The sequence below is a fragment of the Halichoerus grypus genome, chromosome 15 (assembly GCF_964656455.1).
Source record: "Halichoerus grypus chromosome 15, mHalGry1.hap1.1, whole genome shotgun sequence".
In the NCBI taxonomy this organism is placed as follows: Eukaryota; Metazoa; Chordata; class Mammalia; order Carnivora; family Phocidae; genus Halichoerus; species Halichoerus grypus.
The window spans coordinates 16,865,056-16,883,039 of NC_135726.1; the positions used below are offsets into that span (position 1 = coordinate 16,865,056).

The following is a 17,984-nucleotide window of genomic DNA, read 5'->3' on the forward strand; positions in this document are numbered from 1 at the left end:
CTGAGATCATGACCTGAGCCGAAGTCAGGCGCTTAACCAACTGAGCCATCCAGGCGCCCCTCTGTCTTCTCTTTTAGCTGCAATCAAATTCAGTGGCCAAAATATATAAATAAATAAAGAGGAGTCCACAGTGCTACATCTGACATGATTTCAATAAACTTGGCATCACGTCACCAATATGCTACACACTTTCCAGTACACGTTTAATCAACCCATTGTCTAAGCATTCCTCCCTAAAGGAGCAGAGGACTGAATGCACGATATGAACTCTCTCATCTGAGATGTTTGTGGCTCTTTTGTCCTATAATTAGGGCAACTTAATGAAAACAGTAGCAGAGGGAGCTAAGAAAATAGCTCAGGAGGACAAACAAAGGGCTTACCCTTCATCTCTGGAAGATTCAACCAGCTCGACTCTCTTTTCTGGAGATGAAATCCTCCTCAATGCCACAGCTTTCCAGCTCAATAGCAGAAGACCAGATTCAGACCTGTTCTTTCTAGCTAAAATAATTTTATTCCATTTTGCCTATTTTGATAACAGTTTCCTTCCCCTCCCTGCCTCCAAATGCATTTCTGTGCTCTGATCTGCCTCTTGAGCAGCCGAGGATGACTAGCTCTGGCTGTTCCTCATTATCACAAGGAAGAACAGTCTCACCACGGAAGAATATCAAGATATGTGACACATGTACCACTCAGGAGGGTGATCAACCTCTTCAGTTCAAGTGACAAGAAAAGAAGGGTCCATTAGTCAAATTCTACCAGTCGTGTTAAAAATATACTTCCATCAAGTAGACTTCTTTCTCTAAATGCTATAGGACAGTGAAAAATGTGTAGATAAATGAGATTTGTAATCTTTTGTCTTCTAAGGACACATGCTTCAGGCCGGGTGCAGGACGGCTAAATAGATGCTTTAGGAAGGTCAGCCTGAAGACGCAAACGGCCAGAGACATAAAGCCATCCCTCCTTGATGTCCTCTGAGCCAGGTCTATGGCAGAACCACAATCTTTTTCTCCAGCTTCTGTGGTGGGAAGAGGAAATTTCTCATTATCTCATCCAGCTCTTCAAGGGCCAGCTGGGCATGGAGCTTGGCCACGTCATCAGGCTCCAAGCGCACCACGTGTTTCAGCAGGTGGTAGAGATCCTTGAGGACATCCCTCAGCACCTGTATGAGAGAGACAGCGTCATGACGATCTGTCTACTGTGCCAAAATTTCTCAGAACGACCTATCTACCGTCTCCTTCCTGAGAAGTTCTGTGAGGAAACTCACAGGCTCCCTGAAGAAGATTATGCATGGCCTTCTCAGATGGAAGGAGGGTAGCTGTACTGAGATAGGCTTCCTTTTGGGTTTCTCATGACCCCTGACACCTCACTACACTGGCCTTGGGGGCTGCTACTCCCTTTTATCCCCAGGCCAAAGTAGAGATCCCAGGCCCCTTCGTTCAGTCCCAAAGCATGGCACAGAACTCAGGACCACAGACAGGTCATGGTGCCCAGACAGGGTGACCCACGGTGCCCAGCAGAGCATAATTACCAGCACCTTCCTCTCTAGGTCCCACAAAGCCCTCTGCGGACACCCATCTGCACACATCTATCTTATGAGACCCAGAAGGCTATCTCTTCAGCAAGCATGCCTTTCCTTGCCACTGCTTTAAAAATTTTCCACCCCAGTTCCATCTCCATGCCCTTCTTCAAGTCACTATAATTTTACTTTTCAACTGCAAGGTTGCAACAGGAAACAAGGGAAGGCTCTGTAGATAGAGCCACACCCATCCTTCACGTCCAGTCCTCTCATCTTAGGCTCTGGTATGGAACTAGGAGGGTGCCAAAGCACCTACTCCCCAGAGCTCCTAATTTCCTCCAAAATCCTCCTGGCTTTGGAGTTACAACTTTTAGCAGGAAACAGGTTTCAAAAGAACAGGTAAACTCAAGTAAGAGGCCTTAGGGATCAGCTGGCCAAACTAGAGACTGAAGACTCTAGGTCACAGGGGGTCACATGACTTGTCTACGGCTCCTTGTGAAATTACTTCTGGTCTAGGGCTCTTTGCCTCAAAAGCTACTATTTTTGCCTCAGGTACTGTATGAAGTATTTTTCATATATTACCCAATTTTTATGAGAAAGATATTAGCCCCATTTTACAGATGAAACATAGAAGATTAGAGGGTTATATAACATCCCAAGATTACTCAGCTAAAAAAATGGGGGAGCCAGATTTTAAACATCCAGAGCCTGTGTTCTTATTTGTTTATTTTTATTGAAAAGGTAATACAGTAGAAAAAAGTACACATTAAGAAATAAGTCTCAGGGAGGGGGGCCTGGGTGGCTCAGTCAGTGAAGTGTCCGACTCTTTTTTTTTAAATTTTTTTTATTAACATATAATGTATTATTTGGTGTTGAGTTTGATAAATTTGGGGTACAGGTCTGTGATTCATCAGTCTTAAACAAGTTTGGGTGTTGAGTTTGATAAATTTCAGGGGTACAGGTCTGTGATTCATCAGTCTTACACAATTCACAGCGCTCACCACAACACATACCCTCCGCAGTGTCCATCACCCAGCCACCCCATCCCCCGACCCCCCTCCACCCCAGCAACCCTCAGTTTGTTTCCTGAGATTAAGAGTCTCTTATGGTTTGTCTCTCTCTCTGGTTTCATCTTGTTTCATTTTTTCCTCTCTTCCCCTATGATCCTCTGCCTTGTTTCTCAAATTCCACATATCAGTGAGATCATATGATACTTGTCTTTCTCTGATTGACTTATTTCGCTTAGCATAATACCCTCTAGTTCCATCCACGTCACTGCAAATGGTAAGATTTCATTTTCTGATGGCTGCATAATATTCCATTGTATATACATACCACATCTTCTTTATCCATTCATCTTTCGATGGACATCTAGGTTCTTTCCATAGTTTGGCTATTGTGGACATTGCTGCTATAAACATCGGGGTGCAGGTGCCCCTTCAGATCACTACATTTGTATCTTTGGGGTAAATACCCAGTAGTGCAATTGCTGGGTCGTAGGGTAGCTCTATTTTCAACTTTTTGAGGAACCTCCATTTCCAGAGTGGCTGCACCAGCTTGCATTCCCACCAACAGTGTAGGAGGGTTCCCCTTTCTCCGCATCCTCGCCAACATCTGTCGTTTCCTGACTTGTTAATTTTAGCCATTCTGACTGTGTGAGGTGGTATCTCATTGTGGTTTCGATTTGTATTTCCCTGATGCCAAGTGATGTTGAGCACTTTTTCATGTGTCTGTTGGCCACTTGGATGTCTTCTTTGCAGAAACGTCTGTTCATGTCTTCTGCCCATTTCTTGATTGGATTATTTGTTCTTTGGGTGTTGGATTTGATAAATTCTTCATAGATTTTTGGATACTAGACCTTTATCTGATACATCATTTACAAATATCTTCTCCCATTCTGTCGGTTGTCTTTTGGTTTTGTTGACTGTTTCCTTTGCTGTGCAAAAGCTTTTTATCTTGATGAAGTCCCAATAGTTGATTTTTGCCCTTGCTTCCCTTGCCTTTGGCGATGTGTCTAGGAAGAAGTTGCTGCGGCTGAGGTTGAAGAGGTTTCTGCCTGTGTTATCCTCAAGGATTTTGATGGATTCCTGTCTCATATTTAGGTCTTTCATCCATTTTGAATCTATTTTTGTGTGTGGTGTGAGGAAATGGTCCAGTTTCATTCTTCTGCATGTGGCTGTCCAATTTTCCCAACACCATTTGTTGAAGAGACGGTCTTTTTTCCATTGGATATTCTTTCCTGCTTTGTCGAAGATTATTTGACCATAGAGTTGAGGGTCCATTTCTGGGCTCTCTATTCTGTTCCATTGATCTATGTGTCTGTTTTTGTGCCAGTACCATACTGTCTTGATCATGACTGCTTTGTAATAGAGCTTGAAGTCCTGAAGTGTCTGACTCTTGATCTCGGCTCAGGTCTCGATCTCAAGGTCGTGAGTTCAAGCCCTGCGCTGGACTCCACATTGGGCATGAAGCCTACTTAAAAAAAAAAAAAGTCTCTCTTCTACTCCAGGCTCTTAAGTTTCCTTTCTCAGAGGATATCATGCTTAATTGAGAAATGTTCTAGGTATTTATAAGCATACATATGTATGTGCCTTCTCCCCCCCGCTTTAAAACCACAGAATTATATTTTATGTTGTTATATGCCATCATCCCCACTGACTTATTATATTTTGAAGATCTTTTGTATATTTGGCACATACAGAAATACTTTTTAAAAAATGCCTGCATAGGATTCATGTCACACAATTTATCTGCCAATGAAACTCATTTTTTTACCTTTTGATATTGCAAATATTGCTGCAATAAACACTCTGCCTTTCTGTCTTTGCAGACATGAACAAGTGTATCTATAGGACAAATACCTAGAAATGGAATCTCTAGGTCAAAAGGTAATGCACACATAAAATTGTGACAGATGTGGCCAGAGAGTTGCAATAATCTACATCTCCACATAACATTATATTCTCGTCAGTGCTATGTACTGTAAATTGTTTATCTTTGCTTATCTGCTAAGTGAAAAATAACATCATGCTGTTCTAAATTTGCATCTAATAAATAAACTACATATTGTTTCTGGTATGTGTAACTGAACTTTACCTTACTGATTTGTAAGAGCTCTTTGTATATAAAAAAAAAAGGTCTATTATTTATTATATAAGTCGCAAATGTTGTTTGTCATAGTTGGCATTTTTTCTTTGTGAAATTTTTTTTCCAGGGGAGAAATTTGCACTTTTGATGTAGTTAAATTTATTTATTTATTTTTAAAAATATTTTATTTATTTGACAGAGAGAGACACAGCGAGAGAGGGAACACAAGCAGAGGGAGTGGGAGAGGGAGAAGCAGGCTTCTCGCAGAGCAGGGAGCCCGATGCGGGGCTCGATCCCAGGACCCTGGGATCACGACCTGAGCCGAAGGCAGACGCCCAACGACTGAGCCACCCAGGCACCCCAATGTAGTTAAATTTATTAATTTTTCCTTTATGGTTTCTGGATTTTGTATTTTGCTTAGAAGAGGGCCTATAATCTTAAGCACTCTGCTATGTTGTATTGTTTCTATTTACTAATAGTGCCACCTCACATGAATCGTTGGGTTTATGTCACTATATGCAGCATCTCTGACAATAACTGGTTCAAATGGTCTCTAAGACTTTCTCTCACCACTTTGTTTTCTTTATTTATTTTTAAGGATTGTTTTATTTTTTATTTTATCATTTTTTTTAAAAGTAGGCTCCATGCCCAATGTGGGGCTTGAACTCATGACCCTGAGAACAAGAGTCACATGCTCTACTGACTGGGCCAGCTGGGAGCCCCTTTCTGTACTTTGGAACTTCAAGCATTGGCTGTACCCTGAAGTCTATGCCAATGTATAATTTCCAAAAAGGAGGAAGATCAGAAAAAAAGAAATAGGAGAATGTAGACATTCATCCATTTCTTCACTTTTGTGGCTTTTCATAGAAACCTTGTAATAAATATATATTATAGCCTATGTACTATAAACATGGGCTGTCTCTGAAAAAAAAAAAAATTAAAAAACTGGTTGCCTGGGACACCTGGGTGGCTCAGTCGGTTAAGCATCTGCCTTTGGCTCAGGTCATGATCCCAGGGTCCTGGGATGGAGCCCTGCATCGGGCTCCCTGCTCAGCGGGAAGCCTGCCTCTCCCTCTCCCACTCCCCCTGCTTGTGCTCTCTCTGTCAAATAAATAAATAAAATCTTAAAAAACAAAAACAAAAACTGGCTGCCTCCAGGGAAGGTAACTGGAGAGGGATATGGGAGAATTATACACTCTTGTACCTTTTTAATATTGTATTTTATGAACATATTACCTACTAAAGAATAAATAAGCTTTTTGATTAACTGAATTAACTACTAGGCAAGGGTTTTCCATAAGGCCATTTAATAGGTAGAAGAGATACAGAACCTGACTTGAAAGGCTCACTGTCTGGTGGGGATGGTAAGTCATACACATAAATAAAGAATACAGAACAAATACAGTAAGTGTCCTAACAGAGCAGAGAGAGAGTATAAAGAGAGGTTACAGGAAACAGAGGTTACATTTTAGGAACAGGAAGTGAACTGGAGATGGGGAGCAGAAATGATAGGGAATGCTTAATTCGGTGGGTAACAAGTACAGTTGACTCTTGAAAAACAAAGGTCTGCACTGTATGGGTCTATTTATGTGTGATATTTTTGACAAATATAGTACTGTAAATATATTTTCTCTTCCTTATGATTTTCTTACGAACATTTCCTTTACTCTAACCTACTTTAAGAATACAGTATGTAATATATATAACGTATAGAATATATATTAATAGATATATTAATAGACCCCTTATGTTATCAGTAAGGCTTCTGGCCAACAGTAGGCTATCAGTAGTCAAGCTTCTGGGGAGTCAAAAGTTATGCATGGAGGGGCGCCTGGGTGGCTCAGTCGTTAAGCATTTGACTCTTGGGGCGCCTGGGTGGCTCAGTCGTTAAGCACCTGCCTTCGGCTCAGGTCATGATCCCAGAGTCCTGGGATCAAGCCCCGCATCGGGCTCCCTGCTCCGCGGGAAGCCTGCTTCTCCCTCTCCCACTCCCCCTGCTTGTGTTCCCTCTCTCGCTGTGTCTCTGTCAAATAAATAAATAAAATCTTAAAAAAAAAAAAAAAAGTTACGCGTAGAGTTTTGACTGCACTGGGGTGGGAGTGGGGTGTGGGCATCCCTAACCCTTGCACTGCTCAAGGGTCAACTGTACAGGAACTGGGCCTGAAGTCCCCTGAGCTTTCCACACAAGTATGCTGAGCATGTAGCATCACATATCTTGGACTTGCTAAAGAATAGAGAAAGAGCCTTTTCCATCTTTTGCTATTCTTGAACAGCATGGGTGTTGGGGAGTGGAAAGAGGAAGGTAGGGGAGAAGGGGCACATAAAACAAGCCCCCCAGGCAACTTGCCTGTCTCCCTCTTGTCCCCTGTGTTCCAGGTGCCGGTGGGGCGGACCTTCTTTCTTTCTTTGAGCAAAGCTCCTTCTCAGCGCAAGGCCTTTGCATATGCTGTTCCCTCAGCCTGGAAGACTATTTCGCCTCCTCTTCACCCTGCAACTCCTACTCACCCTCAGCCTAAAATACTTCCTCAGGGATGCCTTCTCTAACTCCCATCTAGGTAAGTCTTTCTACCCTACCTGTAGTTCTGTTTGTAACTCGTATCACAGTTGTAATTTAAATATTTATTGTGTAATTAAAAGTATGTTTTCCTCACTAGATGACATGTAATATTGACCCTGAGGCCATATCTTGCCTTGTTCATTCTGGTGTAGTCCCAATACCTTAGATAGTGACTGGTACATGGCAAATACCTAAAAAATTTCTGAATGGAAGAAGGCACGTACATATGCATGCTACTCCTGGTCAGTTTCTCACTCAGTAAAAACTAAAAATTCGAAGAACATCTATTGGAACAGTGCCAGACAACCAGGCTCAGGCTCGCTTCATGAGTGGGTGACCTGAGCAGTCACATTAGGTCCCCCAGTCAAGAGGGCCACATGCTTGGTTCAATGATATGCTATGGTTATCTTAAACTTCTTAATAATTGTATCTTTGGATTTGTATTTTTTAAGGGAAGTACAGTGGGACAGAGGAGCGTCAGTGTGAGCAGATGAGATATGCCCAACATGTGTGCCCACCATTCTCTGCCGGTGCGTCCTGCACGCAGCATCCGCCATGCCCCAGGGGCAGAGAACTCTGAGGGACGCACAATGTGCAGGAGTTCAGCAAGACCTGAAGCCAGAAGAAGGGCAGCATGTTTGTTATATTCAGGACTGAGCACACGGAGACATGGACAGCCCCGAGAGGCCACACTTTCCACTGGAACCAGAACTTGCTTCAAACACAGAAAGAAGACAATGGCTTTCTAAGAAACATGGATGAGTAAGGTACCCTATAATATCCTTCATGTTGAGCCAGCCATTTACTCTGAAATTGATGATATACAGGAAACAGGACAATACACAGTTCTTTGTTCCTTTCAGTCCTTTGTTATTCACCAGTAAACTGAAGGTAAAGAGCGTTGACAGAATGTGCACATATCAAGAAGAAAAATAAAAGCAGTTGAGCTAGTTTTGTGCAGTTTCCACTGTTCTGCTGAGAAGGAAATATGTATGTGTGTATAAGCTACAGAATATAATTTGTGTAATTTTCATGATTCCACATGAGTTAAACGCTTTTTTTTTTTAAGATTTTATTTATTTATTTGAGAGAGAGAGAAAGTGCGCACACACACTGGAATGGGGTTGCAGGGGAGGAACAGGGGGAAGGAGAGGGAGGGGAAAACCATCCCAAGCAGACTCTGTGCTGAGTGTGGAGCCCAATGCAGGGCTTGATCTCATGACCCTGAGACCATGAACTGAGCAGAAACTGAGTCAGCTCCCTGCTCATTGAGGAGTTGGCTTCTCCCTCTCCCTTTGCCACTTCCCTTGCTTGTGCTCTCTCTGTTAAATAAATAAAATCTTAAAAAAAAAAAAATGTTAAAAAAATTTTCTCTACTTAGAACAACATTAACAGCAAATAATACAAAAATGACAAATTGAGGGAGAGAAAAATTGTGAAAGAAAGGAAAAAACTTTCTATATATATACCATTAACAGCATGTTTTCCTGATTTTTCTGAGCCAGGTATCCCACCTTTTCGTTCTGCACTGGGCCCCACATATTACACAGATGGCTCTGCAGACAACTCTCACTGCTCCTTGCCTAGTGTCGCCAAATAAAGTGCCCAGATACTGTGGGCAAAGCTCACAGAGATGCTGCCCAAATGTGGAGCAGCTGTTTCTGGGTTTTCTCAGGGAGCTGCTGAGATGGAATGGGAGTGGGTCTCCTAGCACCGGCGCATGCAGACTGGGGGAGGCGGGGGGCACTACCCCCACTGCCCTTTGGTAACCTCTCTTTCCTCGAGGCTGGCAGTGTGAAAAGGAGAGATGGTTGCTGGAAGAGGATGACTCCCTAGAGCTACTGCCTCATGATTACTCACTCATCCAATAATCATTGTTAAGGGCCTACTTCGTGCCCAGGCAGTGTGCTGGTGATGAAAGGATGAATAATGCATGAACTCTACCCTCTGGCAGCTACAGCCAAGCGGGGAGGCAGGCAGACACACACACACACACGCACGCACCACACGCACGCAAGCACCACACACACCACACACACACACACATGCACCACACACACACGCACACACCACACACACGCACCACACGCACCACACACACGCAAGCACCACACACACGCACACGCACCACACACACACGCACACACACACACGCACGCACCACACGCACGCACCACACACACACACACACACGCACACGCACCACACACACGCAAGCACCACACACACGCACACGCACCACACACACACAAGCACCACACACACGCAGGCACCACACACACACACATGCACCACACACACACGCACACGCACCACACACACACCACACACACGCACCACACACACACACACACACACACACACACCCCAGACAGTATGATCGCCTAAGTGATAAGCTCCACACTTCTGTGGAAGCAACGGAAGTGATTTCTGCCTGTCGAGGTGGGTGGAGGGAGAACATTTCACTGAGAGGGGCTTCACTCTGACTTTTATTTGTAGCCAAAGGGTGGCACCACGGAGTGGCTCGGGGAAGCCTTAGCAAGTCCCCTCAGCTTCAAGCCACCTCAAATAAATGCAGATTCTAAGCAAACCTGGCCTGCTTATTATGTGAACATAATTTAAAGACAAGTCTCCTGACACTCTTTCCAATGGCGTTCAGCCCAAAGTGTCTCTTACAGAGAAATTCTAGAGTTCCCACTGTTTTTTACAAGGTCATCTTTTTTCTTCTTCTAGAGGAATCTTTCACCTACTCAGAAATATCTTTGAGAATTTTTGCTAGAGCCTTCTAACGTTCAAAATAGGGTTAGCTTTTACTTGTTAAAAAGGGAGGTTCTAAGGCATTCTGTTCTGTTAAGATACTCTGCTCCTTCCTGGTGTGGGTAGGAATTGTCCCCTTGGCACTGCTGTGTCCTTAAAATAACAATAATGCTTGTTCAAACCCCACTTCATACTCGAGGGCGCTAAGCTCCTTGTTATCAGTTACCGGATCTCCTTTTTTGGGTAACTGAGTGTTAGGCAGAGGCTCCTTCTTAATTAATGGGTTGATTTTAGCAACCCATCCTGGAAAGGCTTCCTCCCAATCCCTGGAACACTGGGGATCCCACACATCACAAGGACTTCCTCTGGACTCCCCAAGGATCAAAGCTTCCTGCCAGCCGGGGATTGTCACCAAATCCCACGGATCAGGGGTTGAATACAGGAGAGTTCAAAGGTAAAGTTACTCACAGGAGCCACTGTGGTGGGCAGGATGTAGGCAATCCCACGGAGGAAACCTTTCATTAAGAGTTCAACACACCTGCTCTTCATCCCCCACCCTCTGCATCGAGGCCCAAGGACTCCAGGGAAAGGCAGAGGGAGTACAGGTGTGAGTGGGGATGGGTGCATCTCATCCAGAGGAGATCTGGCTTAGCTTTTTCTCACTGGTGGTTGAAAGAAACATTTTCACCATCTGAGAAGTTCTTAGGCCAGGGATATCTTTTTTTTAAGCTTTTTTTTTTTAAGATTTTATTTATTTATTTGAGAGAGAGAGAGAGAGCATGAGAGGGGGAGGGTCAGAGGGAGAAGCAGACTCCCGCTGAGCAGGGAGCCCGATGTGGGGCTCGAACCTGGGACTCCAGGATCATGACCTGAGCCGAAGGCAGTCACTTAACCAACTGAGCCACCCAGGCGCCCTTAAGCTTTTTTATTTGACAGAGAGAGACAGCGAGAGAGGAAACACAAGCAGGGGGAGTGGGAAAGGGAGAAGCAGGCTTCCCGCGGAGCAGACAGCCCCATGCAGAGAGCCTGATGCGGGGCTCGATCTCAGGATCCTGGGACCATGACCTGAGCCGAAGGCAGACGCTTAACGACTGAGCCACCCAGAGACCACGGATATCGTAAACAAGTACTCAGATTCTTAGTCTGAAAAGTCTTTGGAAAGGGGTGGGGTTCAGGTGTTTTCTTAAAAGAATTTAGAGCTCACATGCAACACACACACACACACACACACACACACACACACACGTACACACAGGCGCACAACACAATGGGACCCGATTGGGTGGAGGCCCACACGCAGGTGGTGAAAGAATTCACCCAAGGCAGAACAAAGGAGACAGAAGTTTATTGAATACACTGCAAGGGAGCCATGGGCAGGACAGCAAAGGAGAGACTGTCTGCTAAGAGTCGGGGGGGGGGGGGGTTGTGCTGTTGTTAAGGAGGGGAAGTGAGGAGGTATGGGAATGTATGGGATTTCCCTTTTTTGGTACCTGTGCCAGGTTCTAAGTAGCCCATTGGCCACCTAGGGCTTATGGATATTTTGAGGTGGGTCGTCTAATGAGCCTGCTTGCATTCAGCCCAGTGGTCACTGTGGGCCCTTTTCCCTTACTCAGGTATCCAGTGCTCAAGCCTGTTGCCTAAAAGTGGCCTCTACAACACACACACACACACACACACACACACACACACACACACCCCTTCTCCAGGTACCAGTTCCTTTCTTTGAAGCACACACAGCTGATACTTCAGGGACAAGGGCAGTCTTTAGGGTTAGATGTGGCTTAGAAAAGACCAGATGAGGCAGGCCATACTAATAAGGAAATGGTGTGAGCAAAAGACTGCCTTGGGCACACAGGTGCACTTTCAATGGGAAAGCAGGAAAACAGTGTTTGACTCTTTCAATGAGCTTGACCTGGAACATCCTAGAAGTGGTTGTTATATCTATGAGTTGAGATCAAAAGAAGAAATAAATGGCAAGTGTCTTTCTTCTTTTTAATTCCTAAATGTATTTATTTATTTGATTATAAAAGCAATATGACCACATGATCACAAAAACAATATAACCACAGCCCAGAATATCTGAAAGAGGAATGAAAAAAGGTCTCTAGTCAAAAACTACCTAACACAAGCTCCATTAGTAAAGACATTGAGTAATTAGTAGATGCATTTACAGTTTTCAAAAATTATTTCAGTATTTTATTTTTTTTAAGTTTCATTTATTTATTTTTAAGTAATTTCTACACCCAACATGGGGCTCGAACTCATGACCCCAAGATTAAGAGTTACATGTTCTTGCTCTTCTGACTGAGCCAGCCAGGCGGCCCTATTTTAGTATTTTAAAAGTCATTTATACTTCAAGGTGATTTTACAAATAGAAATTAGGTGGATGAAATTGCTATTCTTCTGTTATCATATGGGATCGATAAGACACAACACGAATGGTCACAAGTAAGACATTTACAGAAATAAAAACTCTACAAAGATGCTATCTAGCAGAGGATTTTCCATCTATAATTTCTTCATATTTAAGGGGAAAATGGATTGCTAAATACAAAAGGATAAAAAAGTTAAATGCCACCATACACTAACTGTACTTAGAAATTCAATCTCCCCATAGAACCAACACATGAGGCAAAAAAGATCAGAAAGCAAGCAAGCTCAATTCTGCCCAATCCTATCACCCACCAGATGTGGCTTCTTTGTGGCTAATAAATATTGGGCACAAGGACAGAACCAGGGAAGTTAGACGTTGAAATAAAAGGTAGGGCAGACAGGAGAACAAGGGGGCCGAGACTGGAGTTACTGGTGGAAACCGGCCTGGCAGGCAAAAAGATTCTCTAGACTGGGGCCCAGAAGAGGAGGAGACCCCAGAATCCAACTAGTTCTGTTTACAACACGTTAGACTAAAGCATTCGGTGTAGTAGGAATCTGTGGAAGCCACAGGCCAACTACTAAGGGTCCTCATTTTGACCACTGTGCCTTGGTGTTAAGACGAGTGACTGACTTGGTGGCTGAGGGCAGTGAGAGTGGACAGATGGGACTAAGTACAGAGAGTCAAGGATCATCAGCAGAGCACAACTCAGCCACCTTTTCCCAAACCGTGTGCAGGAGGCTCTGCTAAGCATTCTGGTTTTTTTCTTTTAAAGATTTTATTTATTTATTTGACAGAGAGAGACACAGCGAGAGAGGGAACACAAGCAGGGGGAGTGGGAGAGGGAGAAGCAGACTCCCCACTGAGCAGGGAGCCCGATGCGGGGCTCGATCCCAGGACCCTAATGGCCCGGAGGCAGGTGAACTGGGTGAGGCGGATGATGATGCTCCCAATCACCAGCCAGGGAATCTGGAGCAAACGACTTCAGCTCTCAGAACGCCAGTGATCTCAACTGTAAAATGGGGATAACACTGCCTCCTTTTAAGGTTGTTGTAAGAATGAGAGTCAATGTCTATAAAGATCCAAGCACAAAGACTTGCATATGGTAAGTGCTAAATAAGTGGAGGTTTGTCAGTCTCCCCGACAAGTACTGTAATCTCCGTGTCCTTCTTGTTACTCTTCTCTCAGTGAGGCTTAGGACAGAGCCTGGCGTGGGGCAGCTCTGGCGTGTAGTAAATTTTTGACAAATAAATAAATGAATGTCTAATAACAATAGCTAATCCTTACATAAAAACTGTTATGTGCCAGGTATGGTTCTAGGCATCTCATCTACAGTCACTCACTTAATCCTCCCAACACAATGAGGGGGGTACCATTATCCTCTCCAGTTTGCCCCAGGCCACACAGCAGTAACAGGCAGAGCCAGGATTCAAACTCCAAGCCTTGCTTGGGGCCAAAGTTCTTTATTAACTACTACGCTATTCTGCCCCTCCAAGTGGTTATTATTTTCCCTCTGCCGAAGGGGGAAGCAGAAAGCACACTGCCTACCTTACAAGTTGATTGTGGGATCGAAAGAGATAATTCGTGTGAGAGTACTCTGCTATGATAAGCCAAGGGATATATAATTCAAAGTATTGTTGCTATTATTACTCTGACATTGAAATAATTGGGTTTACCACCACGGGGCCAAGAAAATGAGGGGAAAGGCATGACTCTGAAAATGAAAGAGAGCAGAGGCCCACAACAAAGATGTCAGGAAGACAAATAAATGGAGAGGAATTAGAAGAAAAGATGTAAGAGGAGGTAAAGAGATTTAAGGCAGTCTGAGTGCAGAAGCGGGGCCAGCGCGGGTCCCAGACGACTGGGAACACTGACCGCGCTATTCCGCAGGGCTGGGGGCACCAGAAAGCACTCTGCAGGGCAAGCAGACAGGAGCCAGGCTCTGAGGTCTTGGAGGCAAGCAGCCTCTCTAAGATAATGGGCAGGAAACAAATACATTGGAGAAGCATAATGGAGGTAGACAATTTGGACCTCATTCAGGGAGCTCTGGCCTCAAGAAGAATAAATGCTTTACTGATAAAACCCAAACCTTCACTTTGATGGGTGTATGAAAAAGAAATTAGGGCTGATTCAAATAGAAAGTCTGGGCTTTTGAGACACCTCACTGAAAGCGAGGGGAAGGTCGGCAAAGAAAGACGGGATTACTAATGTCTAAGAGATTTCTATCCATGCCTGACAGAGAATCTCAAACATGCTGAAGTTCAGGGTAGCATTATGATTAACCAGAGGCTACTGAGCTTTTCAAAACCCTTTTTATTTCTAAAGTATTTTTCTCTGTTAGACCTAGAGATAAATGGCATTTTTACCCTTTCTAGATTGGGCCTGGCTGTTAAACGGCGAGGGTCTCTCGAGTGCAAATTGGAGAAGGGGTGGGATGGGGATGCAGGGAGTATCACGCGCGATTTTCAGTGAAGAATAAGGAGAAAAATTTTAACTGGTCAAGTGCCAAAAATGCTACAGGTATGTACGCAGGTTGGCAGTTGAGGGACAAAGAGCAAGACGGCCAGTGCGGTTAACCCCTGGTAGGGGTGGCAGCTCAGGAGCCCTAGACAAAAAGTAGGCGACCGGACTTAGCTACACAACACCTACTGTGTGCCCCTGGGCTAGCTCAGGCGGAGGCATGCCGCCCGAGGCGTGGAGGGCGCCGCCGCACGGCCAGGAGCCGCACTGCTGGGCGCTAGGAGCAACCGCGGCCGCGTCTTTCAGAATGTCTCTAAATAGCTACCTGAGGAAGGCAGCAGCTTTCCTTCACCCCCACAGGCACGGAAATAGAACAAAGAAGGCAGGAAAAATGGCCGGAGTGTGTGCAAAGGCAGCAGGCTGCGGCTTGTGGGAGAGGAGATCGGGAGCTTTGTCCTTAAAAGGCGATTACAGTCCCAGCTTTCCAACTGTACTCCATGACCTCGTGTGGGGAAAGGGCTCCACTTTCCTGGCCCTGGAGGCCCTCCGTGCAGACACCCTGCTGAGGGAGCCCCGGCCTGTCCCCTCCCGGTGCCTAATGCCTCCCACGTGGGATTAGACTGTGCCTGCAGAAGGCTCACTACGTGTTTACTATGTTTCAGTCACTGTGCTAAGCCCTTCGCACACATTATCTCCTTTAATCCTATGAGGTAGGTGTTATTAGGCCCAGTTTACAAGTTAGGGGAGGGTAGGGGCGCCTGGTGGCTCAGTCGGTTGAGCTCCCAACTCTTGATCTCAGCTCAGGTCTTGATCTTGGAGTCATGAGTTCAAGCCCCGCATTGGGCTCCAATGTGGAGCCTACTTAAACAAACAAAAAACCAAACAAACAAATTAGGGGAAGGGGACTTAGAATGGTTTCAGTGATTTGCTCAAGGACACAGCTAGAATTCAAACCTGCATCTGTGAAGTCTCACTCTGCAAACTCTGCTTTTAAACATGTGCAGTTACTAGCAAATCCAATATGCAAGAGGAAGCTGTGGAGAAAATGTGACCTTTTCCCTGCACCATCAACGCTGTTTATTTGGATGGAGCCTGGGCAGGGAGGAGGGGAGCCGTAACTGGGCTCCTGGCTGACTCTAAGGTTTGGCTCTCCTTTGGGCCACCAGTTTGCTTTAGGACATCCCACATCACCCCAGGCTCAGCCAGGTCACCCAGCTTCAGGTCTAGCTTGAGTCGCCCAGAGAGGAAGGACAGGTCACTCTCCTGAGGGCATCTGCTCAATGGAATTCTAGGCTCTGTGCAAGATGCTTCAGGAACAAAAGGTTAGAGAATTAGACCAAAGGCCAGAGAAAACCAGTCACTGACACATCAGAGGCCCTGGTGGGCTTTGCATTATGCACTAATATGTACATGGCATGGACTAGACCAGAGAAAGGACCCCCCCGCCACCCACACCGAAGCTTGGCTACAAAGCCCAGACTTTGCCTCTGCGCAACCCCATCTTTCTAGTGTAGGGATTCTCTACCCTTGCTGCACGTAACAGTCCCCTGGAGAATGTTTAACATGGCTGGGCCCCCACCTCACACCTAAGAATCAGAATCATAGGGGCTGGGACTCAGGACTTTTAAAAAAGTTTTAATTTATTTTTATGATTTTTATGCTCTCCAGGTGACTCTAATAAGCAGCCAGGATGCAGTAGTGTGGGAGGTTAGGAAAAAACAGTGGGTAGGAGACTAAGAGTTATGCCATGGTTTCGAAAGTAACAACAGTGCCTGGGAAAAATCTAAGTGCCAGGAACAAGGGTGACGTGATTTGGATATAACCTATTACACTTCTTGGAATTTTCTTAACTATCAACAATCAGGTTTTTATTTTCCAGAAAGGGGATAGGGTCAAAATCATTTTCTTTTAAGATTTTATTTTTAAGGGATGCCTGGGTGGCTCAGTCGGTTAAGCATCTGCCTTCGGCTCAGGTCATGATCCCAGGGTCCTGGGATCGAGTCCCACATCGGGCTCCTTGCTTGGCAGGGAGCCTGCTTCTCCCTCTGCCTGCTGCTTCCCCTGCTTGTGCTCTCTCTCTCTGACAAATAAATAAAATCTTCAAAAAAAAAAAAAAGATTTTATTTTTAAGTAATCTCTATACCCAAAATGGAGCTCGAACCCACAACCCTAAGATCAAGAGTCACATGCTCCAGCGACTGAGCCAGCCAGGCATCCATCAAAATCATTTTTGATCCACAAATTGGCACTGCATCTTTTTTCCAAAATATTTTAAAAATTTGTTCTTAAACATGTGTATACAAAGTGCGATTCTGAAGACAGAGAAAGTTGTAAGCTACCAACATGCGTTCTTTAAGAAAATGAAAGGATAAAATGAATGCAGCTGCCTCCGTTGCTGGGTTGGCTGGAATTATGGCAGAAACCTCTGCCCAGACGGGAGGAATTAAAGGAAATACATGTGTTAAAATTTTGACAGATACACACACACACTGCTATATAGAGAGTACATAAATAGTGTATCTATGGTGTGTTTGTGTGTGTGTGTGTGTGTGTCAAGAAGCCAAGTTTTGAAATGTAGAAGGTTCTGGCGGCACATTAATATTCATCCTGTCACTCTGCCTCAGGACTCCTCCCGCTGATCTGGGGACAGCATGTCTGCAACCCAACTGTGATGAAAACGTTAGGCGTTTCTAAGGAAAGGGAGGTAAAATTCCCTCCTAACGAGAACTTGTTTGGACAACTTCTGCCCTTGGGAAACCTGAACACCGGAAGAGCGTGGAAATCTCAGAATTTCCAGGTTAAGATCTAGGAAATCTATTTATCATAAAGGCAGGCACAAAGAGATGAAGAGATGTGTTCCATGCCTCTTGGAGAAAAGATTTCATGCACTCTCTCAACAAACATTCATTAAGCACTTATTTTGTGCAAAGCACTGTGTGAGATCTGAGGAATAGAAAAGTGAATGGAATGAGCAGTCAAATTCGCAGAGACAGAGAGAATGGTGGTTGCCAGGGGCTGAGGGAGGGGAAATCAGAGAGTTCGTGTTTAATGGGTGCAGAGTTTCAGTTTCGCAAGATGAAAAGAGTTCCGTGGATGGGTGGTGGTGCTTGTTGCACAGCAGTGTGAATATATTTAAAGTTACTCAACTGTACACTTAAAAATGGTTAAGACAGTAAATTTTGTCTTATGTATCTTTTACCACAATTAAAAAAAAAATAGTGATTGGTGTGTTCAGG

The 17,984-nt window shown here is 44.7% G+C and overlaps 1 protein-coding gene and 1 long non-coding RNA gene across 3 annotated transcripts in view; one reads left to right on the forward strand and one right to left on the reverse strand.

Moving 5' to 3' along the window:
• Positions 1-488: 488 nt before the first annotated feature.
• TANGO6 (transport and golgi organization 6 homolog) overlaps positions 489-17,984 on the reverse strand; it is a 185,713-nt gene continuing 168,217 nt past the window's right edge. For both annotated transcript variants that reach the window (XM_078062515.1, XM_078062516.1), the window contains exon 18: positions 489-1,159. In XM_078062515.1, coding sequence (XP_077918641.1) covers positions 983-1,159 — 177 coding nt within the window. In that variant the 3' untranslated portion in view covers positions 489-982. The remainder of the gene's footprint in view (positions 1,160-17,984) is intronic.
• LOC118533924 (uncharacterized) lies at positions 4,344-8,110 on the forward strand. Its single transcript, XR_004916426.2, has 3 exons — positions 4,344-4,404; positions 6,980-7,158; positions 7,613-8,110. It is a non-coding gene; the product is annotated as an uncharacterized LOC118533924 (long non-coding RNA).